Source organism: Megalops cyprinoides, chromosome 25 (genome assembly GCF_013368585.1).
Source record: "Megalops cyprinoides isolate fMegCyp1 chromosome 25, fMegCyp1.pri, whole genome shotgun sequence".
In the NCBI taxonomy this organism is placed as follows: Eukaryota; Metazoa; Chordata; class Actinopteri; order Elopiformes; family Megalopidae; genus Megalops; species Megalops cyprinoides.
The window spans coordinates 12,455,783-12,477,755 of NC_050607.1; the positions used below are offsets into that span (position 1 = coordinate 12,455,783).

The following is a 21,973-nucleotide window of genomic DNA, read 5'->3' on the forward strand; positions in this document are numbered from 1 at the left end:
ACTTTCAATGACTAGAATACGTGCAGCAGCATCCCAGTTGGGATTTGAATCCAGGCTAAGATTCCTGGTCTCTAACTGTCCTGATCTCCCCTAATGGTTCTTATCTCCGTGCCATACAGACAGCACAATTGGGTGCCCACGTGCTGAAATGGAATTTTTCGGAGCCTGCTGGAATCAGATCAAAGTAGAGATATAATTGCCCTTGAAAATGTTTACCCTTTTTCTTTGCTTCTGATTGGCTATGAGCTCATTAACACATTTTTTGAGGGCGATCTCATTCTCCGGATCCCCAGAGAACAGCCTCTAACTAGTAATGAGGAAAGTTACAATACATGAACCCCAAAACAGGTGGGTGGAGTCATCCTGTTATTAGTGACTCACTTACCGACATGAAGGAATTGTGTGGTTTTGCTGGGGGGGAGCCTTGATTTGCTGATACAGTCAGTGACTGTTGGATCTGGTAGCTCTGCCCATTACAGGGTTTATGAAGCCTTGCTCTTGCACTACCCTGCAAACATTCCTCGGTGAGAATGGAGGCCGGAGGAGGATGTTCCTGTCAGGCTGAACAGGGCGACCAACACCTCACCGCAACTCTGAACCACCTGATGCCGCATTTCTGCTCTAGATCAACCTCCTTACTTCAGCACTGGATGTTCTCAGTCATGAAACAGGCTGAGAGCTCATTGCCACTTCTGGTTTACATCTCAAGTTATCACCTTTGGCATTTAGCATGAAGTCTTTTTGATTTTTACCAAGGGGCTATTTTCAGTGCTAAGAGTGGGCGCTCTGAGCTGTATGATCACAAGATTCATAGCATCTCCTGAACGGCCTGTGAGCCGAAAAAAGCATGAGTGTACCACTCTTGCTGTCTTCGATGACCCAATCAATTGATTCTTTGTGCGCTACAACGTGTTGAAGAACTACATCCGACTGACGTGTGACACTCTCCCAACATTCCTTGTGCATCGTGGTAATGCTATCATCGAACAAATCTCTTTGAGCTCGTGTTCTTGTGACGGACTTGGAGAGCCTGTGGATAAATAAACCCTGAGTTTACATTGTGTTAGAAACCCTTGGGGGGTCACAAGTTCAAGCAGATTATGCAACGCTCTAAAGGCGATGGAGAGGCCGGTAGCGGCCAGGACATTGTCTTAGGTGCAGAATGCTGCAGGCAGCGACTAAATCACTCTGTTCCATCACAGCTTTGTGATTTAAAGTCCACAGGCGGAGAAAAAGCTCATACAGCGTCGCTCTTGTGGCTATAAAGCCTCCACTTAACTCTGAACTGCAATGTTCTTCATGAATTTACCCCTTTCATTTTGTAATGTGTACCAACATATAAATTATTTTGACACAGGTGACATTTATCCCCTGGCATTTAACAATGTCAAGTGTTACATAAAGAAAATGAAAGGGAAAATGTGACCATGAATTACTGACCTCTCTTAGTTATTCGGCAGATACATATTTCCACTCAATCAAAGCATGAAGGTCGGGTTTGATGTGGTTACAGTGGTAGTATTATTTGGCTTGGAGCTCAACGAAGACATCGCACCTGGCTGTAGGCCGAGGTTGTTGACCCCCCCCATTTGGACAGCATAAACAGGGAAAAGAAAAGGGGAGATGGGGTGGAGGAGGAGTGCCGTGAACAGCTGATGCAGAAAGGAAATGGCAATTGCAATTTTTGTAGTCCGGTTTGTCTCGGTTTGGTTAATTGCATAGGGATTGTCTGTAAATTCTCCTGAATCTTCATTTGCTACTTCAGTTCAAGGAGGATAACTGCAATTCCCAGTTTAACATATTTTACATAATGACACTGATTGTAATTGGTGTTATTAACTTTACGATTATTACTGTAGTTGTCATTATTGAAGAATACATACTGTTTTGTCTGAAAATGAAACTAAGAGCGAGAATCTGTAGTTCAGCTGCTGCACTAAAGAACGACAGTGTTTTGTGTAGGAAGAATGTAAATATGTCAAAGGAAGAAGCAGTACAGACCTGTTTCAGATATGTGCGAACCTGTTCACCTCTTCAGCCCCAGTCTTGTGGGTATTTATCTCCTAAGCTACCCTTTCCAAAGGGAATATCGCTAACTCAATTTAACGCTGGCCTACATCTGCCTGCCAACTATTCAGGTCCTTTATAAAAGAATAACGGAGTGGATAAACGGGTTGATTCAGTCGGAGGACGAAGGTGGTGGAAGCAAGCGAGATGAATCAAATCTCAATTATGAATTCACTGCAATGTTTTCTGTGACATCATTTTCATTATTTTCATTTTTCTAAGCAGCATGCCTCATAGACTGTCAAATGGTTATCCCTGTTTGAAACAAGATGTTATCCTTTATTTCTGTCTTTGCATTTAATTTAGAGATTTGAAGATCCAGTTCCATTGATGAAACAAGCTTGTAAACTTAGATATTTTAAGAGCTTATGGGTTTGATACTATGGGTGGTGCTGCATTTCCTGCCTGTAATCCTATTAGGCTGCTTAAAATGCATATTTTAAGTTAAAACCATGGAGACATATACATAGCACACCTCTTGTGCATTTTAACACATCAAACAAACACAGTACAGTCCAGCAACAGTTCATAGTGCAGTCATTGATGGCCTACATATTCTAGGTTTACCTAACCATTAGCAATCGATAAGCAATCATACACAGAGTAAATATGAGGTCTGCTTATGGTCTTATCAGACCATACTGCAACAGAGAAGCATCCTTCCGTTTATCTGGATCAGAATTATTGGCAACTCAAATCTACTTACTGGAATCACCTCTAGGGGGCAACCCATCTTACACCCCTTTCCTCTTTACCAGTTTCCAGGTGGTGATGGAGCAGCTCATGGCTGTGCAGCCCTTGGCCTGTCTCTTGTCTCGGTTCTGTCTACGCTGTTTATTTCACAGCTCAGTTGCTGGTTTATTCAGATGTGCTATACCCCATTGCTATTTCAGCGTTATAAGCACAAGAGGAGATCCAGTTACATAATCAGTTTTGATAAGGCCCCTGCTAGCAGGCAGCGCTTATTTTATTTTATTTACTCTGTAATAAATTGTTTCCATAACCAGACATGACCCTAAAACAGTTCCATTTATAGCCACGGAGCCGCTGATACGAAGGCAGGCGATTAATCAAAGGTGACCTACTTCAACTGCCCCCTGCCGGCTTCATTCATCTTCGTTGAGGCCGGCTATCACCTGCCACCGAGGCCCATTTGTTTCCATTTCTGGGGGAGCTGGGGGGGGTGCCGAATCTCCAGCACAAGACCAACAGCATGCATGCTCAGACTGAACCAACCACGGCCCAACAGCGCCAAGCTCAGCTTCAACGCAAACCAGACGACCAAGAATACACTGGGGAGATCGAAACCGCTGTAGGAGTGCGCACAGCTGATTGTGAACACGACAGGTGAAACCGTATTGACTTGGGGGTAAATATTTTGATTACTTGATTAATTGGCTCCAGTTTGGATTGTGACATCATGACCATCAGTGGCCATCAGTCAAACTTAAAATAACAGGGACATATGCATAGAATAGTGATCACTTAAAACAAATCAACAAACTCCGTGTCTACATTCTTAACAATCTGATTGAGACATGCTGGATACATATTGACTTATCCATCATTCAAAGGCTTCATGGTACTCAAATATAAACTCACAAGCATTTGATTTCATTTTTTTGCATTAAAATAAATATCTGTTCCGAGGATAATACATTCACCAACAAACCACTGATACGTCTGAGCAGCTGCACTTTCTACAGCAAAGATCCCTACCATCTCATATGAATGATGACTCCAGTCATCCAAACCATCAACTTGATCTTAAGATATGCATTTGAGACAGGTAAATGATAAATGTTTTCCAGGGTACATTATGTACGGTATATTCACCACCCACTACTCTGACAGATCTTTGACAGGTACGCCTTTGATACCATCAGGTATTAATTACAATTGGAAGGGAACAAACGTTTCTCATCTAAAGCATTTGAGCAAAACCAAATGCATCCAGTTGAAAGGTCTGGGATTTATCTATCCATTGGGTTTTTTATTGTTTTATTTAATTTTTTCTACACCTGGAACCAAGGATTCTGTTCCTATTGCATTTTCAATAACCATACTTGAAATACAGAGGCTGCAAATTGCTTTTAATTTTTGTTAATTTGCAATAACACAGTCACAAAAGTATAATCAGTCAGTACCTTGCAACAACAGCTAAGATTTTTCTGCAGGCAAGTTCATTCCTCATTCTCACAAGTATAAATGCACAAGGCAGAAATTAACAGGTTATTTTTTCCACAGCATCTTTTTAATATGTAAGAATGGTTAAATTTGAATGTAATATTACATGTTGTCCTGTCTCTGAAGTGTTGTTATTGTGTCCTGCTGTGTTGCTTTGCTCACATGCTACTGTACTGTGGGGAGCAGTCGACCACCCATTGACCTTCGCACCAACTGACCTTTCTGTTGATGCGCTTGCTGACGTCAGATGCTCCCAAATGCAGACTGAAGCCCGATCAAGCGCTGAGCAGATCAAACACTGCTGTCAGATCGAGCCACTGACAGCCAGGGAGCCCTTCAATCCAACCGCTATGGTGCTTTATCCCCGACCTCATGAGTAACGTCACTCAAAGTACATGAGAGTAAGTAAAGTAATGAATTTAACTTTTTTTTTTTATTTTGTACCTCAAAGTTCAGGATAAAGCACTACGCCAGTTAGGCTGAATTTCCCCAGAGTAGTCAATTAATTTCAGCCTTAGTCATCTCACCAGAATAGCAGAGACGTCTTGATGATATCTACTTCCTTGTCTCATTCAGTCACTGTGTTTATACTTGATGGCTTTTACATAATGCTTGTTTGGCTTGGCTTGGCTGATGTAGTGTGTGTTTAATGTTTGGATGGTCACATAGTTCCGATGCATTACACTTAATATGGTCTTTCAATTTTCTGAATGCATGTGTCTACAGTATAAGATTAGATAGTACCGGATAAATTTTAATGTTCATGGAATTCCTCAAGAAAACATACAGTATGTGTGTGTATGTAAATAACTTAAGCCAAGTCATATTAAATAAAAGTGTCTGTTTTACAATACCTTAAAGAAACTCCAAAGTGCATCACGTGTCATTCTGTGCTGACTTCCTTGTGTTGGAATATGTCTCCTCTATGAATGGGTCTGTGGAATTTCTACATGACAGCAGACATGGCTAACGATAGCTCGGATGATATGGATTCCCTGCTTCTCATAATTATGAACAAGATGGCTCACTGAACCCAATGAAGCAGCTCTTCACCGTAGCCAACGAGGCATGAAGCATGCATACAGTGTTATGCTAGTTACACTGGACTTCACATGCTCGTCCAGTCAAACTCCTAATTTCCGTCAGTACTTTTTACAGCAAATACAAATACCATTGGTTTATTTCTGAAAAGGCTGCCTTTTTATGCCACAGCGTCACAATCGCATCTAACCATTCACAACCATGACCTCCCACCAGCCATCTGTGGTACTTTTATGAACAGGAATAACAGAGAACAGCAGGAGGAAAAAAATTCACTGCCTCCCAATTACAGTGCTAAGCTAAGCAGGGAAAGACAGATGAAGTAAAGTTCAGCAGAGAAATAAAACAACTAGACTCACGACTGTAAAATCTGGGATAAGGCTACCAAGCCTGTTTGGTTTCAGTCACTTTCAACCCATCATCCAGTTTGGAAGATTATTACAGTAAGGAACTGCCTAATTGCACCATGCAGTACTCAAAACAAGATGATGGTAGCACTGGTGATCTGTGTAATAACTTGTTGTCTGGAGCTTCGCTGGCCCGGTATAGCATCACTGGGAGTGTTTACTGGGAAAGAAACTCAATGACAGCATGATGTCACTAAGTTCCAGTCACTGACTGCATCGTCATCAACAACAACTGAAAGTTGCTTTATCCTTGTTACAATTCCCTATCATGCCGCATACAAGAGAAAGTGTATTAAAGCCTGCAAAATACAGCACTTAGGTAAACGCATGCTGCCAGCAACACACCTCAGCAAGCTCTATTTTAGTGTAATGCAGTCATTCTATTTGAAAAAAACTGATACATTTGATAAATGGTTAAACATGCCTTATCTGAATATAGTGGTGGCGCGTACAACACCAACAGAGATGGTGTTTTGTTGTTGCTGCTGTTGTTTCAGTGAAATCTCTGCATCTACAAGTTCCTTTACATTGATCATCAAATTTCACACACTGCGCAGTCGAACTGAGCCTTCTGTCCAACAGAAGTATGGTCAGTCTCCATTGAGAAGTCTTACCCCCACATACGACACCCCCCCCCCCCCCCATCTTAGAATAAACACGTGCTGCTGTTTCAATTAGGGTGACTAAAACACAGCCAGGGCTGGATGAAAATAGAAGCCTGACATTTTGCTTAATGGATTCAAGCATCTCTGAGTGGCTCTCTGCGCAGTAAAGGGAGTACTGAGAGTAGCGGCACAGCGCTTGGCATTTGGCTGGTTCTTTTTCTTCCTGCCATGGAAGAGGAAAAAAAAAAACATGTGGTGCTCTTGTGCTGCTGTGTGCTGTGTGACTCTCAATGTCGTCCTGTCAGAAGCAGGGTGACAAAACATGATTATAAGGTATACCAGTGGAGCTGCTGGTGGGTTATTGGCCTCTGCTAACCACCCTCACAAAGGCAGACTGATTGAAAACAATGCAGAGACACTTCAATGTGAAACATGGCAGGAGGAATACAGAGGTTGCCGGGGGGGGCGTATGAGGGAAAGTACGAAATGTGCGACTGCCTATGAAAAATCACAAGGAGCAAATAAGACTTCATTGGTAACTCTGAGAGCGGAGCAGTCTCAAGGGCCGCCATCAAACTTTATTACTTCATTTCATTTCATATTTCAAGGCTGCACTTCCTGCAAATGGCAAGCGGGACCCGAACGGTAGTTTTTTATGATTAATGGGGGTAAGAAATGGGGCCGGATGAATCGGCCGTGAAATGGAAGCGAGCTGACCCCGTTCTGGAAAAGGCAAAAACCTCATTACTGCAAAAAGGCCTCCACAGCCTGATCAAAGTAATGAAAATGAAAGGCTTGCCATTTAACTGGAGCTATTTTTTGCTGTGTCAGAGCTGCCAGAGCCTGGCCCATCAGACCACTCAGAATTCTTCAGTGAGCAAACCCTGTTTACATTACAATGACCTATATTTACCAGTCCTGCTCCAATATCCAAGGCATTGAGAAAATTAGATGTGGTAAACCCGAATTGAAACAGCAAATGTTAAACAAAACATTGATTAAATAAGTAATATTTATCAGTTATTACCACGCAGAAAGTAAGAAAATGTACTGCACAAATGCAACAGTATTCCAATTCCAACAGTAATTTTTATGACTCTAAAATCCGTCCAGATGGATGTGGGAAGCACTTGTAAGATCATTCACTTCAATGTGATAATATACTGATAAACATACTGATATAAATGAGGTTTACCCTCTGAACATTTATTAAAAATTCAGATCTACCCATGCAAATTATTCTGTTGCTATGGACTGCAGCCCTTGAGAATGTATTCATTGGATGAGTGTTACCATTTGATGCTTGTTGCTTGTCCAATAAATGTCTGACCCAGTTTTGCTTCACTTCAACTCTATTGAATTTAGCAGCAGACATATTTACTTAGACTTAGATATCTGTTGGAAGTGAGATTTCACACCTTTGTAATTCATATTATTAGATATTAGTAATGCTCCCATTTTTTTCTTCATGCGTCATCCATCTTGTACTTCCTTTCAAGATGTTGCCCATACAAATTAACCCTCTATAGGCTAGGATCTAAAAGGACTGGTCATTCCAAAGTTTTCTCAAAACTTTTTTTCAGATTGCCCAATGCCTTCTTCCATTTTCTCCCAACAGCTGCAACCCTCACTGAAAATCCCAGACGTTACAAATACATGCCCTTATCCAAAACACAGATACACACCACTTCTCTGCACACCACCATCCCCATGCCAAGCTTTCCCAGTTCACTTTGGAAGACTACATGCAGGCGGCACATGGGTGCCCAATCCGGGGTCGCTTATGGGCGAGAGGGCAGATAAGCCCCTGGCCAGCCTATACACCACTATATCCCATATGGAATGAAGCCAGTTTGTTCAGCCACTGTGGGCTTCCAGTCAATGTCAGCAGACGACATGGCCAGGACTGAAGCCGTGCTGTAGGGTTCAGTCTGCGCTCAGAAGAGTTGCTATTACTGTCTGTCCGAAGCCCCCATCACTGTCTCATCACTGAACAAATTCTCTCCTCTCAATAGAGAAATGAGCAGTGCGTGTTACTTGTCTTTTATTTGGCTCTGCTTTTGATATCAGCTTTAGACTTCTGTGTACACTGAGCCTCAGAAATAAGCATGGAGCCTTCATGAGCAGCCTTCAGCAAAGGGAAAAGTGAAACAGAGTGCCAAGACAACCATAATAATGACCCACTCACCTGTGATCTGAAACTATAATAAATCAATACTGTCCCTGCATTAACACAGACTTCATGCCAGGCAATGAAATTGATTCTTTTTTAAGTAAAAAACAATTTATTTATGTAATTTCAGCAGAGATGAAAGCCCACTGTCCTTCTCCATAGAGTCTATTCTTCTCTGTGCTCTGTGTGATTCTTCCCATTTTATTGCTACCAGCACTCAGAATATTGCAGTCTGTGTAGATTAAAATGAGAAACATTCTCAGAGGAATAACCATCCCAGCTGTCTCATGTACCATCATTCTTAATAATGGTTTCAGCTGTGCTTTAAAAACAGAGCCTGGTAGGGATAAGGAAATGCGATATAGATGAGATAGACAGAGCCAAATTTTGTTTCATCAGTAAATGTGCACCTGCAGCTGTCTGTTAAACACCCAAAGGTGACTCAAATCTGAAAGCATCAACATAACCTTCGCAACCACGATCCTTTGTTTTTTAAACAGCCAAAGGCAAATTTAACTGTAAAAAAAAAAAAAAAAAAAACAGTGGGAGCACTACAAATGATTTCATAAGCTCATCATTAAACTTTCAGCTGCTTGTATGTCATAGATTAATACCATTCCTCACAGCAGGGAAGTTGGCTGAGGTGCATTGGATAAACTAGACTGTTGGTGGCTACCCCGGCCTGTCATGCGCGTGTGGACACCAGATGACGCCTCACAGCCTAAACCCTCTGATGGGAAGCACGCTGTGTTTGAAACCCTGGAGGACGGGCTACGGCTGCCCTGTAACCTCTACACATGCGAAGCTGGGGCAACCGCGGAGAGAAGGGGGCCTTTGTTTTTCATTGTCAAATGCACTGCAGCAGATCTGTATGCTCTGATTCCAAGTCAAGGGGCCTATGATTACCTTTTCAAGTGTATGGGGGTTCTTCTCCAGCATTACAGGAAATATGTAACATGCTTATGGTGCCTTCTCATTTTCCAATGATGGCATCTATTTAGATTGTAAGGAAGATGGCCAAAGAAGCACAAGGAATGAATCCACACTAGGAATGATTAGTGGAGATTTTGGACTCTGCTAAAAGCAAACAAGTTGTAGGTCTGGGTGACCCCAAGAGTGATTTCAGGGTGTGCCCATCGTCATAATGCTCAGTAGTGATATTGTCCACTCCTCTAATTTCCTGTGGGTGTAGAGTTGTATACAAGCCTTTATCACAGAGACCTCCGCCTAATACACACATGAAACATTCTCCAGGAAAGTGCATGAAATGTCACACATACACATTTTCCTGTCTTACAGGTATTTCATTATGTATTTATTTGACCTGTGCTATACCCAATAACTTGGACCTGACAGGGTTAAGCACCAGTGACATATTATTGACATGTTTAAAGGCAAAAATCTGTTTTAGAAAATAAATCAATAATGGTTAGCCTTATTCCCCGATTATCATTCCTTGGAAACAGCAACACTGTCCTTTCAAAGCAACAAATACTGTAGATAAATGCATTTGTGCACTTGCTTTTCAGACATCCAGTGTTTTCCAGGTCAATGTCCATGAACCAAGTTCACATAAACAGTTGCGGGGGGGAGACTTAGCTGTACTTTTCAGATAAACCACGCTGATTGACACGATGGAGAAAATGTTCGCTGGCAACTTACACAGTCTTCGCCAAAACACGCACAGCACACAGCAGGTGTCCGAGAGAGAAAGGAGAAAGCTCCACAATTCACAATGCAGTGTCCCAGGAGGTTGACTTTTAAGGATTTAAGTGGAGGAAACTAGGTTTACCCTTAATCCCACCATAAAGCTGTCACATTTTCAAAAGCCTCTCACTTGATTAGAGCGGAATCATCCCAGATCAGATGTTCCTGAATCACTTGTATTCACAGCTGGGCAAAAGGTGTAAACGTTCAGTTATGTAACACTCAGATTTATAAAACAATGTTGTGTCCTGAAGCTCTTTTAAGGAGCGCCGGGGATTTATCAGATTCTCTGTATTTATAGCTGTCTGTTAATATGCTTCATTTAAAACAACAACAGTTCAGGTAAAAGGTCAGTTAATTGTTAAAAAAAGCATTTTTATGCTCACAAAAACATTTTTCCAATACTACTAACAATATAGAGAAACTTACCTGAAAACTAAAAATGATTAACTTCATTTTAATCCTGCACATATTTATGAAAAGTTGTTGTCTTGAAAGTTGGTGTCTTGATAAATAGGTACATTTAAAACTGAAACACCTTACATAAACAAAGGGTTAAAGGACACCTGAACTGTGCAATTACCTTTGAATGTATGACTCAACCTGAACCAAAATAACAACAGCAGCAACAACAAAAAAAAAAATTCTATTTGAAAAGGCAGGGAGTCATTATTTCAAAAAGAAAACCAAGAATAGCATTTGGTTGAGCACACCAAGCACACCGTGTACCACTCCATACATTCCCTTAGATCATTATACCCATTAGCATTGGAATCCCTCATTCCAGGGCTGCTAGGCAGATGCACTAAACCACTATTCTGGAATACATTTTAAGAGACGGCAGCACGCGCAATTTGCATTCAGACTGTGGCCAGGTTAGCATGTATTTTTATATAAGAAAATACAGACTGTAGTGAAAAACCAGTGCACTTCATACTGATGGCATGATGGGCAGTCAGTGTTATAAATAAGTGCATCGTTACTGTATGTTTACAGATGTTTGAAGTGATGTAGCGAACCACTCAAAATAACGTTTTAAGTTTTAGATTATGAAGTCACACAATGTTAACAACGGCCAATTACGCTAATTACGCTGTAAAAATACAAACAGCCTTATTAGTCTGGGGTAAGGGTATTAAGAAGGCGTATTAAGAGCCACGAAAAGAAACGGTAGCTACTTAAGACACGGAGGCTGGCCGCCACTCCGCATATCGATGAAAATAGAACACTTTCTCATCTTCAAGAGATAGTGATGCATGCGGTCTCTTCACCTGACCAGACATGTTCGTCATTGTGACGCCATGAGCCAGCCGTTCACAAGTGGCGCCGGTCCATAACACAGCCCACAGATATGCAACTGCGCTTTTCCCTGCGAGGTTTTACTGGCAGCAGCCCGTTGCACACGGACGCGACAAAACAGGCATGCATCATCAGCAGAACACCGTTAATCTCTGCCTTTTCTTCCTAAACAGATTTGTTGCAAGATAGACTGAACGAAATACAGCCGTTAAAAAGATTTTTTGTTGTTGAAACGTAAGAAAGACAAGAAGGGATTTTACCTTAACTGGTGCGGTCACTGGAAAACCTGCGAGGATGAACGACATAAAACTTGCAGTGCTGGGGAGTGAAGGGGTCGGAAAATCAGGTAAATATGTGATAAGATTATCTCACATTCTCTTGAAATACAGCTATAACAGCATGTACAATTTGATCGAGACATATATATGTAATCTAAAATAAATATTTCTGCGTTCCCTCCAACACAGCCCTCATCGTGCGATTCCTTACAAGGCGCTTTATTGGGGAATATGCATCATCTTCAGGTAAATTGCGAAACGTGCTCAAATTGCCAAAATCCGTCTGTTAGTTTTCAAGCCAATACAAACTCAATGTATGAACTCAGTCGAAATGCGTCCCAACGGCATTGCCAAGTTACAGTTGAACGCACACCGCACCTAACACGGAGTCGACTGTTCAAATCGTGTGTGAGTTAATTTATGGAATTCTTTTGGAACTTGGTCCGCGGAGGTTATGCAACGATTGATTAATTATTAATTACTAGCAAATTAACAGCGTATAGACTAATACTTGTATAAGTTAGGGTATGAGTAGGCTACTTTCATTGATAAAGATTTGAATAATGTTTAAAATAAGTGTCAGGGTCTAGCTATATGTTTGCCAAAGTTGTGAGCAAGTATCATTACGTGTTCATGGCAGTGGAATCTTAAGATGTGTATTTCGTCGTCTTATTGACGTGAGTGATGGTGGTGCGGTGTCGCATTTCATTTGGCGTTATCGAGTTTCACGAGAATTTCCTACCGCAAACATTCGCAGGCCATTGAATCTAATTGTGGCTCAAGGTTCCAAACTTTAGAACTTTAGAACCTTGAGCCACAATTACATGCAATGGCCTGCGAATGCTTGCTTTAGAATCTAAAGCATGCCGATGGGAGATAGCGGCAAGAAGCGAAGGCGCTGGGCAGAAGGATAAAGTTGAAATTTGCCTAATCATTGCTATCTGTTCTCTTTCACAGAGTGCATATACAGAAAACGGCTGTCTATTGATGGAAGGCAGCTGAATATCGAGCTGTATGATCCCTGCTCACAGGTAAAGATCAAAAGAAAAAAAAAACGGTGATGATGATGATTATAATGATGCGATAGGAATACCTTTAGGGACAGATAGGAATGGATGGATTGTGTAATTGCTGTCACCAACGTAATGCTTGTTTGTTGCATTTAGCCATCTCAGATGTTCAGATATTTGTCAAAGTCAACCCCCCTCCTACTCCACCCCCCACCAAAAATGTTGATGACCTTCAGACAATTTAGTGGTATACAGCAGACAGCAGGTTCAATCTGTCTGGGGAACAGCTACCCCCTGCTGCACCATTACAGTGCTGTTACATAATCTCGAATGCGAGTGGATGCCGTGCCAGCAAACGCACAGTGTTCTCAGAATGTTGATGTAATGTTGCAGCCAAGCTGTAGGTTAATATTGCTGCGTTATTTCTGCCATGTGAGAACTTGTGTGCCCTGGGGGTGCTTGGTTGGGGGAAAAGCATGGCTTGGTACAGGCAGTGATATTGTGTGTGGGATAAAGTGAGGCATTGCCTTTGGGACTGAGATGCATTTCATTGTTCTATTAGAATTAATCATCTTTTGTAATTTTCTGCCCAGCCATGTGACGGGAAGTCCTCTCTGAATGACCAGATACACTGGGCAGATGGCTTTGTGGTGGTCTATGACATCAGCGACAGGTCATCTTTCCTCACCGCAAAAGCCATTGTGCACCTCATCCGGGAGCTGCACCTAGGAGTTGCCAAAAGGTGATTGCTCAAAATATTACAGCAAACCGCTGCTCCCTCCCAAGACACGCCACACGCTTATCAGCCCAAATGCTTTTTCTAACTCCATGTTCACAGCTTGAAACACTGTAGGAGGCGTAGGAGTTTTCTCCTAAAGAGTGTCAAATCTTCCATGTGTTTCCAAATAGACAGCGAGGACAGAGTGGGTTGTTTTTGAATAGGAGCCCAAAATTGCTCAGTGATTTTCATGCCAGTAGCTCCAAATAGCTCTGTAATGCTGTCTTCAGTGAACCTGGGCGTCCACATGTATGTCTTCTCATTATGGCTTGTGGGAGACGTGCTTCTCTTAACAGAGGATTGGAGGAGGCTTCAGGTCAAAGGTGTTTCTTGTCTGTGCCTCAGTTTAGGATTACCTCATACATTTCAGTGATATCAGAGGTAAAGCAGTTGCACGTTTAACCAGAAGGTTACAGGTTTTATTCTCAGGTGGATGCACTGCCATTTTGCACTTGAACAAGGTACACAACCTCAGTGAATATCCAGCTGTGTAAATGGAAAACATGGCAAAATGTAACCTATTTGACTAGTCCTCTTCTAATCGAATCATACAATGATCTAATCTCCTCTCCTATGTGACTGCAGGGATGGGGACTCGGTGGTGTTTCTGGTGGGGAACAAGCAGGACCTGTGCCACATGAGGGAGGTCAGCAGGGAGGAGGGCCAGCGGCTGGCGGCTGAGAGCAAGTGCCAGTTCTACGAGCTGTCCGCCGCCGAGCACTACCAGGAGGTGGCGCTCATGTTCTCCAAGGTCGTCCGCAATGCCAGCCTCAACGGCAAGACCAAGGACCGACGGAGGCCAAGCGGGTCCAAGTCCATGGCCAAGCTGATCAACAATGTCTTTGGGAAAAGGAGGAAGTCCGTGTAGGCCCACACCTGTGTAGCCCAGCATGTTACCGATTTTGGCAACATCAAAGCATATGTATGAACTTGCACAGACTGAATGTAACCTTGTGGTTACCTTGCCTTCAAGTTGTTCTTGCAGGAAGCACGTTGCTTTGTGACGCATGATCTCCCAGAACATACCACAACAAAAATAATGTTGAATAAAGTAACAAAAGTATCGCATTAATGCACCATATATACTTTCTGTCAGTTCAAAGTATGGTACTGTATAGTATGGTACAATATATAGTAAGATAGTAAGGTACTGCATTAATGGTAACAGTATAGCACTTGTTGAATAAGACCGATCTTGTATTATAACTTCGTATGAATGACCTTGTATTTTAACGTCTTATGAATGGCCTTGTATTTTAGTGTGTTATCTATTGCGTAAGTGAATGATTTGAGTTTCAGCAGAAATACTCAACAGGTACGAAATGTAATTTGAGGAAAAAAAAAAAAACAGACACCCTCAGGCCATGAGGTTTAAAACAATAGAGAAATGATTAGAAGAAATTTAAACATGAGAGAACATTAAGATGAACAAGTCTGAACATGAACCTTTTCTCTTATCAAGCTAATGAAATTGCTTCATTGTAATGCAGTTGCAGAAGAAGACTGTGTGTATATATATGCTGTATTTCAAAGGTGACAATCTACTAATATGTCAAATGTTTTTTGTTTCCATCTAGCTGAATGAATGTGTTGTGATGTATCTCGCCAACTGGCAACAACAAAGAGTATGCTCTTGGACTCAACCTTCAAGATGTGTTGCTGTGTTTTTTATGACTTGAAGATGTAACCTATATCTCCAGTACCTCCTACCATGCATATGGCATACAGCCATAAAATGTACACTTAGATCAGAGCTCTGTGTACATACCACTTCATTGTATACGTGCAAATCCCATAGTATGTCCTGATTTGGCAAAAGGTATTTAAAGAGGAACAGACAACTCCCATGCGAAAGGAATGTTTCAGATAACTTATTTGTTGCATTTCTACACGCTGCAGTCATAAAAAAATGAGTTAAATGGCTATGCCATGCCTTGGCATTGGAATCCACTTGGTTAAAGACTGCTGACCTGACTGGAAGACCAGCTAGGTCAAAACCTATGCAGTGGAGAGCATGTGGAAGGAGGGGAGAAAACGCAAGAGACAGGAGGGAGAGGTAAAGAGCAACCTCAAAGACAATGTAATAGAGATATGCCTTTAATGTCCCCAAACTGTAAAAGCCAAACTGCTGATAACCACTCCAGAACTGTCATTCCTTTCTGGGCAGCAACTACGACATTCTAGAATTACATCTGACTTGAAATTCTAACACAAGCAAAATATTAGTTTATCCATTGAATGCAGAATATATATATTATATAAGTCACCTAGCCTTTAAACTGCTTTAATGATAATGTTATTTACAACCTCCAGCAAGCCCATCACACAGACACATTGGGTGTGAATGTGAATGGAAGTAATGCATACTGATGGAACCCAGAAGTCCACAGGGCATAAAGTGTAAACTGTACACATGCAAATTCATCAGATCAAATGTACATCTGGAAAGGAGTTTCATTTTAAAATCTGTCTGTGTAGTGTACACCATACAACTAAATATCCACTCTTAATAAGTAATGACATAATGGCATCTGAGATGGGTTGGGTCATGATGGTCATAGTAAAGGGTGTCGTATTTGGTTCACAGTACACAGGTACACAGATCCATGTTGGCCAAGAGTAAAAATGTCTTCATTCATCCTACTGACCAAGTGTAGAGGGACAGTGACCACACAGGGGTGCAGAGAGGATGGGTAGATCTCTAGTGAGGGGTCAAAGGTTATCAGCTCTGCAGTTCATTCACAAAATCTTGCCTTCATCAGAGGACATAGTGGCTCCATACACATGTATACTTCAGGGCCAAATACCATTTTATCTGAACATACACACCACAGCTCTATGATGGTATGTGTGTATGTATGCTGAGTATCCTCTTGAGTGCCCATTTATTCAAACGCAGTGCTGTGGATGTCTCTCTCACTAAGAGTATATGAACCTTCCAGCTATCCATAAGCCTTTTGCACAGGAATGCCCACAAATATCTGACATGAAGCTCCACTAAAACCGGACATCACTATCATATCATACACATCATCACTGCAGCACACTTTAACTATAAAACATTGTGTGTGCATCCGTCCATATGTGCAAGTAAAATTTCAGGTGCAAAAATTAAAAATTAAATTAAATTAAAACCGCATGCAACCCTGCAGCACTGTTTTGCTGAGCAGGGATTACATGTAGGAACCGTTTCAAGAAATTCCTTCAAAGCTACCTTCCCCCAATCAAATGTTTCCGCTGAAAAATCCAGCTCTCACAACTTTGTCTTATTACATTAATAGCGAAAACTTTTTTTTTCCCCCCACAGCCCGGCATTAATCCCCTCCTGCCACCCTACCTCCCCTCTGGTCCAGTAACAAGAGAGAACTTCTTTCACTGGAATACGATGCGGTGTTTACCTCATTTTTTGGCAGAAGCCGGGCGAAGCAAAACAAAGCTGTCACAGTGCTGCGGGTCCATTGGGCCGGCGGTGGTCCGGTTCAGAGCAGCCATGAGGGAGGTGGGAGAGGAGGGAGACTGGCCCGGCTCCGCTGCTGTTGGCCACGCTCTGGGGCCTGGCGCCGTTCCAGCCTCTATGTCTGAATGGGACATGCCAGCCAAATCTCTCCATCTGCGGGGAGAAATCAGCTTCTGATGTACTGTATGCTGCAGGAGATAAGAAACTCACCTGGACCAGAGATGGGGGTGTTGTCAGCATGTTTTGTACTGAGGGGAACACCACTGTCAGCATAACTTGTGTTGGTCTGTCACAGGTGAAAGCAGCGTTGCCCTAAATCTGTAAACATAGTACACCCCATGGTGTTTGCTGATGACTGAAAGATGACTCAACTGTGTTTGCATACCTTCACTGTGCTTGTGGTGCATACAACATATTTTATTTATCTTGTATGATCTGAATATTTAATTTACCATTTTTTGCATTAAATTTGAAAGTTGAATTATGTAGTGATTTTTTTTCTTGCAAAGGAAACTAATAGTTTAAGAAACATATCAAAATGTATTCCTGTCAGTCTACTCTACTGTGGATGTTTTTTAAAGAAACAGATTTCCATCACTTCTCTGACATATTAGTTAGGATGTCTGAAGCTAGCCTAAAAGTCACGGCTGCAGTGCTGAACATGTGACAAGGGGATCGAAATGAGGCCTCTTTCTAAACAGCACCCTAAGTGAAAGATGGTGAGATCTCAATGGGATTATGGTAGGAAACTGGTCTCCTTGGTAATAACAAACACAGTGTCAAGCTTGTTTTTTCATTAGCAAAAGCCTTCTCAGCACTAACAAAGACTTCCCAATGATAAAAAAAATACCTCTGTGGCAGACTGCAAATGAAGGCTTGTATTTCATGGTTTCTCATGCTGAGCTTAAAATAGCTCACTGATGGGTATTTTCAACACCTTTCCTGTGGTTTCCAAGTCACAGGAGTGTTGCTCAGAGTGGACATCAAAACAGCGGCATGCAAAACTGAGGGTGCTCTGTTCTGCCCGACTGGCACACCCATCCCTCGTTAGCAGCCCCACAGGCTTTAAATCTCGACATGACACAGTATGAATAATGCCGTTTATCACGCTCTATTTATAGCTGATCTCCCCAGAAGGCGCTGAAAAACACCTGGCCAAGGGGAGCATTGTTCAAGCACGGCGGAGAGGTGTCACTGAAATGCAAACAAACAAAAGACTGTGAAGTGCAGATATTCAGCAGGGCTAGATGCTGACTCCTCTCAGCTCTCACCGTGCTCTGGGCAACCCAGGGGCTGCATCTTCACGAGGAGACCAGACCCGGGCCAATAATGTGGCCACCTGCTCTCCTCACCTAGAGGATTAACCTCAGAACAGCAACACTGTCATTGTGCAATTCCTGAAAGTCCCTTTCCCTCCCTCATGCACCAGGGTACTGTGGATTTTGTCTCTTACCTAGTAGGTCCATTGCCCAAGTGTGGTACTGCACAACAGACGCTAAGAAGGACCTGTCGTTTTGCAATGACATTAACTCCCATGATACACATTACCTTATATACACATACCTTTACCGTCTATTGATTTTAAGTAGAAGCAAATGTTCAATTTACTGTTCCTAACTCTTGCTGGCAAGTTTAGAGGGGCACACTCACTCTTGTTACTTAAGTTTACTGCCAAATTTAAATAAATGAAATGGCCAGTAGAAATGTAAACAGATGTGCTCAGTTAATCAATGTATGCATTCCTTTGCGTCCATTCAGAATGGTCTCTGATTTCATGTAGAGGTTAAAACCATCTAAAAAGAATTAGCACCAGCATTCAAAGTCAGTATAACTCGAGAGAAACATGCATTAGTAAGATTTTTTAAAAGACTCAGCCACAGGCACAATGATTACACAATATTTTAAGCTATATAAAAGTTACATTCTGCAAGTGATTTAGATTGTTGTTACTGAGCCTTATATTGGACATTTATTGGTATTTTGTTTAACACAGAGATGAACTTCAAGAAAATGTCATGCCAGGATGTACATTTAATTCAAACATTCATCAAGCCATTAAGCAATCAGGCAGTAGAGTAAAACAGAGCTTTTGCCAACTGATAAGCTAAAGAACATTGACTTAATCTACTCTCAAGACCACTTGTAGCACGTAGCCAATAATGATGCTGGTGAGGAACTGGCGGTAAATGACATACCAATCAATCAACAATAATATACAATATCTAAACTCACTGATACATTGGCATTACCGATGAAAAGTCAGTTATAGATAGATGCAGGAGGGCAAACTATGAAAATATACACGGTGCTGTATTTCCACTGACTACAATGTGAATATTACTCACTTGTTTATTGAGGTTGCTGCATGTACAGACATAACAAAGTTTGACTGGCCTCAGACTGGGGTCAGGAGTGCCATGCAGCCCCAGAAACCTGAAATCTGTTTGATGAAGAGGTACAAACACAGAACATGTGGGATTTATTATGGCAAGCGGGCTGGACGTGCACTGTGTTCTGTGCCTGCTTCTACTGTCATTAGTTATGAGCGATGCTGCCATTAATCTTTATGACACAGAAGTGTTAAAATGGTCACATTCATTAGAGAGTGCTCCCTTCTTTCTGCTGGGCAGATGTCTTCTGCAGAATAATTGCAAAAGCTAGTACAGAACAAAGGAGGAAGGCCGCTAGCGCCAAAGACACTTCAAAGACCCAGATTGTGTCTTGTTGTCTATGCATTTCAGTGTGTGTGTGTCTGTGTGTGTGTGAGAGAAAGAGATTATACAGTACCAATAAAAAGTTTGGACACACCTGATTAAGATAATGGAAAACATGCATTTAAAGACTATTGAAGTTGATGCATATGTATGAACTTCTTTCCAAAAAATGTAATTTTAAAAAATATTTAATAGTTTTGATTACTTAACTATTATTCTACAATTTGGAAAATAGTAAAAATAAAGAGAAGTGTGTCCAAACTTGACTGGTACTGTATATTTATATTACAGTGTATTCTTTCACTGCATTTTATAGGACACAACAATAATATAGCTTTACTGCACTCAACTCTTGCTTCCTACAATCAAACATTTAAAAAGTGAGTTAAACATTGTTTGCAGGTAACAGAAGCAGAACTTAAAAGAGGAGATATGGTTGTAATTATCACACCTCTGAAAAAAGGAATTCTGGGGTAAGTGGAGCTTTGCTGATGATATCATCGCAACATGACCTACACAGTAATGACCCCGCTGTAACAAAGGAGTTTTGACATTCCATTGTTGGGAAAAATCTCTCAGAGGTCTGAACCTAACATCCTTATCAACATGCACAAATGAAGACAAAATTCGTTTGATGATAAAAATAGCTCTACATAGTTTACAATGCATAAACAGGCTATTTGTGCAATTTACGTGAATCATGGCCCTGCTAACAGATTACAAGTTACACACGCCTTTCCTTCAGGGACAAGATGACGTCCCTCTCTAGGTATAGGTTGTTTTCCCCTTTTATATATCACCAGTCTCACTCTAAGGATGCCCGCATTGGCTGTTCTGCAGGGCAAGCCACTTTAGATTGTCCACTTCTTGTTAAATTGACAACAGAACGACTGCAGTTCCATGGGAAATATGTCGGCAAAAAGGGACAACTGTTGACCTTTCAGTCTCCCTGCAACTTTACTGTGGCAGTCAACTCTAGTTCATGCTGTCTTGTGCAAAAAAATGCAATTCTTTCTTGTTAACCCCATTCTGACATCATGAGAGCCAAATAAATCACCTTCAGGTGACTGCCCTCACTCTAACAATGCCCTAAGACAGAGGTGAAGGTATGGCCCATGCTCATTTTAAATGGAGGTTTATTCAGATTTCCACAGAGAACATCTTAATTCTTCATGAATAAACATAATGCTGATTATCGTCTTTTCTTGGAAAGCCCTAAAATACAAATAGGTGAAGTAAGGAGAGAGAGGAGATTGAGTAGAATCTGTTATTCTCTTGCCAAGACAGACTCAACACCTGTGGCTCAAGACTTGGGCATGAAAACTATTCCTTTTGAAACAGCTTTTAGAATTAGTCTATGTTTTTACCTGGTACGTTTCCCACCAAAAGAAACCAGTGAGTTGAGCTCAAAGATAACCTTCATGATCTAAAATGGGTGAAATGGTGTGAGCTAAGCATACCAGCATGCCATTCAGGCCGGCCAAGGTATTTCCTTGTGATAAGCAGCCGTGCCGATGTGTTTGCCATTCTTTTCATGCGCATTTTGGTCAAAAAAAATGCTCCAAAGGAATGCTGGGGATATGTTGTAAAGTAATGTAATGAAGCAGCCAGGAACACTGCCAAAAAGACACCTCGACGGGGTAGTGATTGGCCATTGACAGCCAACACACGATGCTCTCAAATGTTACAGTATGCTCCTGGTCATACAGGTTACATCAGCCAGGGGAATCACACACACAGCACCAAAGGACTCCCCATACAAAAATTGTATTTTTAAATATATATTTTGAGAACATCTTTTACAGCCCAAGCAATATATTTAATATGTAAAGTACTGCCATTTTGGTATATTGCAAAATATTTCTGCTCTGCATTCATATATTTTTATTGTATTTGCAACATATTCTTGGGCTGAACAACATTTTTCTCGATATTATATCATTTTTGTATGGGTCTGTTCCCAGACTTTGACAGGAGTGACAAATTCCCTTTGTTATGTATTGCATTTAACATTTAGGTTGGACAGGAAATACCACAAGCAATCAGCATCTGGCCGTTACATTCCATAAAATTACAGAACCTTCCAAGGCCCCGTGATCTAGATCTTTCGGAACGTCCTCCCCTCTGTCGGAATGGCACTGCAGCGGGTGAGCTGAATTGTTCGCCTCTCAACCTGGTTAAAGCCCTACATCGGATTGGGTTTCAGGAGGGGGACTGCATAATTAAATCCATCTTATGCAACTCCTAAAA

General features: G+C 41.6%; 1 protein-coding gene across 1 annotated transcript; it reads left to right on the top strand.

Annotated features, from left to right (window-relative positions):
* The first annotated feature begins 11,351 nt into the window (after positions 1–11,351).
* Positions 11,352–14,885, top strand: rergla (RERG/RAS-like a). The gene is made up of 5 exons (XM_036519716.1): positions 11,352–11,832; positions 11,954–12,010; positions 12,722–12,795; positions 13,368–13,516; positions 14,138–14,885. Exons 1-5 carry the CDS (start codon positions 11,781–11,783, stop codon positions 14,418–14,420), a joined length of 615 nt encoding a protein of 204 aa, XP_036375609.1. The 5' UTR covers positions 11,352–11,780; the 3' UTR covers positions 14,421–14,885.
* The last annotated feature ends 7,088 nt before the right edge of the window (positions 14,886–21,973 follow it).

Coding starts and splice junctions, on each gene's coding strand:
- rergla (XM_036519716.1), top strand. CDS start 11,781: ATGAACGACATAAAACTTGCAGTGCTGGGGAGTGAAGGGGTCGGAAAA. Junction 11,833..11,953: donor TGAAGGGGTCGGAAAATCAG/GTAAATATGTGA, acceptor CCTCCAACACAG/CCCTCATCGTGCGATTCCTT. Junction 12,796..13,367: donor TGTATGATCCCTGCTCACAG/GTAAAGATCAAA, acceptor TTTTCTGCCCAG/CCATGTGACGGGAAGTCCTC.